Source organism: Mus pahari, chromosome 2, assembly GCF_900095145.1.
Source record: "Mus pahari chromosome 2, PAHARI_EIJ_v1.1, whole genome shotgun sequence".
Taxonomy (NCBI): Eukaryota; Metazoa; Chordata; class Mammalia; order Rodentia; family Muridae; genus Mus; species Mus pahari.
The window spans coordinates 140237601-140241266 of NC_034591.1; the positions used below are offsets into that span (position 1 = coordinate 140237601).

General features: G+C 45.1%; 1 protein-coding gene across 1 annotated transcript in view; it reads left to right on the top strand.

The window, feature by feature from the left end:
• Chd4 (chromodomain helicase DNA binding protein 4) overlaps positions 1–3666 on the top strand; it is a 35519-nt gene that overhangs the window by 22841 nt on the left and 9012 nt on the right. Inside the window, exons 25-29 of the mRNA XM_029535297.1 lie at positions 2099–2279; positions 2364–2450; positions 2537–2625; positions 2749–2882; positions 3395–3539. Coding sequence (XP_029391157.1) covers positions 2099–2279; positions 2364–2450; positions 2537–2625; positions 2749–2882; positions 3395–3539 — 636 coding nt within the window. The remainder of the gene's footprint in view (positions 1–2098; positions 2280–2363; positions 2451–2536; positions 2626–2748; positions 2883–3394; positions 3540–3666) is intronic.

Here is a 3666-nt window from a genome sequence, read left to right on the forward strand (position 1 = left end):
GAGAGAGAGAGAGAGAGAGAGAGAGAGACCCACCCAGGGTGACCTTGAACTTATGGTGATCTTCCAGCTTCATCCTTCTAAATGCTTAGATTACAGGTGTGAACCACCATATTATATGTGTATCTGTCTGTATTTGTCTGTCTGTCTTATGGAGTTATATAATAAGTGGTTTTGGGAGTACAGGCAGGATAAATACACCTTACCTGAAATGCTTGCAACTAATCGTTTCAGAGATGGGGGATTTGGGGAATTAGGTAGATTTACAAGCTTACTAGTTGAGTATCCATACATCAAAGGTCAGTAGTCTGGACTCCTTTTTATTGACATCCTGTTAAGACATTTGTGTGTGTGTGTGTGTGTGTGTGTGTGTGTGTGTGTGTGTGTGTGTGTCGGGGGCGAGGGGTACTTAGAGAGACGCGGTTCAGCATTCTGAGCACTGGTTCCAGAGTTACAAACATCTGTAGCTCCAGTTCCAGGGCGTCTGATGACATCTTCTGGTCTCCAGGTACCAGGAGTAATTGTGGTGCACAAATTTACATATAGACAAAACAAACATAAAATTTAAAAACTAAAAACTTGAAAGGCAGTTAATATTTTTTGACATTTCCGTTTCATATTTTTAGATTTTTGTTTTCTTTAGGGATCATAAGCCTGTTCTGTAATTCAGTTGTATAGGCAATTAGGTTGTTTCTTGAAAATTTGTTTTGTTTTTTAATGTTTATTTGAGTGGAGGATATAAGACTGCAGAGAGTTGATTTTTGCTCCCATGTGGGAATAAGGCTTGTAGTGAGTGCCTTTACTCTGTGAGCCACCCATTGCTCCGGCATCTCAGTTGTTTATATTCATGCTCTGAACAGTGGTTTTACTCTGATAGTGGGCTTGGATTTTCATTTCCTTGACACACACGGTCTCAGGTATTCTGAGATGGCTTTGGATTCACTGTGTAGTTAAAGTTTTTTTTTTTTTTTTTTTAAGATTTATTTATTCTATTTATATGAGTATACTGTAACTGTCTTCAGACACACCAGAAGAAGGCATCGGATCTCGTTACAGATGGTTGTAAGCCACCATGTGGTTTCTGGGACTTGAACTCAGGATCTCTGGAAATCAGCCAGTGCTCTTAACCACTGAGCCATCTCTCTACCCCCCAACCCCNTTTTTTTTTTTTTAACGTTTTTTTTTTTTTTTTGTTTATATTTTTGAGACAGGGTTTCTCTGTGTAGCCCTGGCTGTCCTGGAACTCACTCTGTAGACCAGGCTGGCCTCGAACTCAGAAGTCATCCTACCTCTGCCTCCCGAGTGCTGGGATTAAAGGTGTGCGCCACCACTGCCCGATAAAGTTGATCTTGAAGTGGCTCTATGTCCCAAGGAGCTGGTATTGCAGCAGGCACATGCTACTGCATGGTTTCATGCATTGCTGAAGGTCAGACCCACGGCCTCATGTATGCTAAGCAAGCATCTGCCAATTGAACTGTCCCCAGCCCAGGATTTGTATTTAGTCAATACTTCTGAATTGTCAATGTGAAAGAAACTGTAACTTGGCTAAGGCTTGGAGAGCCATGGTGGCACTTCGTTCCTAACCAGCCCGATCTAAAGTGCAAGTCCCAGGACAGCCAGGAGGACAGAGAGGAAACCTTGTCTCTAAGAGCTAAAAGAACCAAAAAGAGTCATTGAGATACTTAAATAGGTTTCTGTGTATGTGTGTATCTGTATAACTTTGTTGTTTTTTCAAACAGTTGCTAATTTCTTCTGAGGTCAATCCTAAAGATCTCTTGCAGTGTTTGGGAAGCCCCTCCATTTTGCTTGCTCAGGCACTAACTTTTTTATTCTGCTGTTTTTGGATGTTGCCAGGAGGAAGGGACCGCTATGTCTCATCATAACAGTTTTCTTTAATCAGGCTGACTAATCTACACATAACCTTTGAGGAGCCATGTCTTGTCTGTTAAATTTCTTCCAAGTTTTTAGGTCCAAGCAGGCACATCAAGTGTTTACAAATCGAGCCATGCAAAGGAGCTAGCAGATGGGAACTGTGAGGACCAGGGGTAGCTGGTGGTGCTGACTTCAGCACCCCTGAGTCCTGGCCCTCCCTCTGTCCCAGGAGGAAGAGGAGGTAGAACGGGAAATCATAAAACAGGAAGAGAGTGTGGATCCTGACTACTGGGAGAAATTGCTGCGGCACCATTATGAGCAGCAGCAAGAAGATCTAGCCCGAAATCTGGGCAAAGGAAAAAGAATCCGTAAACAGGTCAACTACAATGATGGCTCACAGGAGGACCGAGGTGTGTGTGGCCGGCCCCGCCCCCCACCCACGGGCCGTTCTACTAGAGCAGTGGGCCCCGCTCATCTGCCCTCTCTCCCTCCAGATTGGCAGGACGACCAGTCCGACAACCAGTCCGATTACTCGGTGGCCTCAGAGGAAGGTGATGAAGACTTTGACGAACGGTCAGAAGGTGAGAGCGGAACCATCTTGTGAGTTGTGCAGCTGTTGCATTGTTTGCTGTCCTGTCAGCCGCTCACTCATCTTTCTTCTTCACAGCTCCCCGCAGGCCCAGTCGCAAGGGCCTGCGGAATGATAAAGATAAGCCGTTACCTCCTCTGCTGGCCCGTGTTGGTGGGAACATTGAAGTAAGTACTGCATGACCCTGTAGAGGGAGAAAGGCCTGAGAGTGCCAGACAGTTGGTCTTTGGTAAGGAGAGACTTGCTTCCTCTCACAGAGGTTGTTGTTTGTTTTTTTTTTCCCCCCTTAGGTACTTGGTTTTAATGCTCGTCAGCGAAAAGCATTTCTTAATGCAATTATGCGATATGGCATGCCACCCCAGGATGCTTTTACCACTCAGTGGCTTGTGAGAGATCTTCGAGGCAAGTCAGAGAAAGAATTTAAGTAAGTCCAAGGCTAGGAATAGTAGTTGGAGCCAGGGCTTACTTACACTGTGTGTGTAGCCTGCAGACGTAGCCCATGTTGTACAAGGAAAGGGGTGTTGCTAGCTGCTGTTGGTAGGTGAAGCTGTCGTTCATGAGAGCTATGTTCCTGGCTTCCCTGAAGAGACCTTAGGCCATAGTGTGGAGCTGGAGGTGAACATTCTAGGGCATCTTTTTTTTTTTTTTTTTTTTTTTTTTTTGTTTTTTTTTTTTTTTTTTGGTTTTTTTTGGTTTTTCGAGACAGGGTTTCTCTGTGTAGCCCTGGCTGTCCTGGAACTCACTTTGTAGACCATGCTAGAATCTCAGAAATCCGCCTGCCTCTGCCTCCTGAGTGCTGGCATTAAAAGCGTGTGCCCCCACGCCCGGCTCCATTCTAGGGCATCTTAGGCCTTACCTTGAGGTGCAGCCATGTTAATGGCCAGAAGCAGCATTTGATGGAGTCTCTGCTTCACTCTCTTCTCTCCTTTTCTGCAGGGCTTATGTGTCACTGTTCATGCGACATCTGTGTGAGCCTGGGGCAGATGGGGCTGAGACCTTTGCTGATGGCGTCCCCCGAGAAGGCCTGTCTCGTCAACATGTTCTCACTAGGATCGGTGTTATGTCTCTGATTCGAAAGAAGGTGAGCCCCAAGCCTGCTTTTCATTTTTTTTTTTTTTAAAAGCTTTATTTATTTATTATATGTAATTAGACACATAGCTGTCTTCAGACACTCCAGAAGAGGGCGTCAGGTCTTGTTACAGATGGTT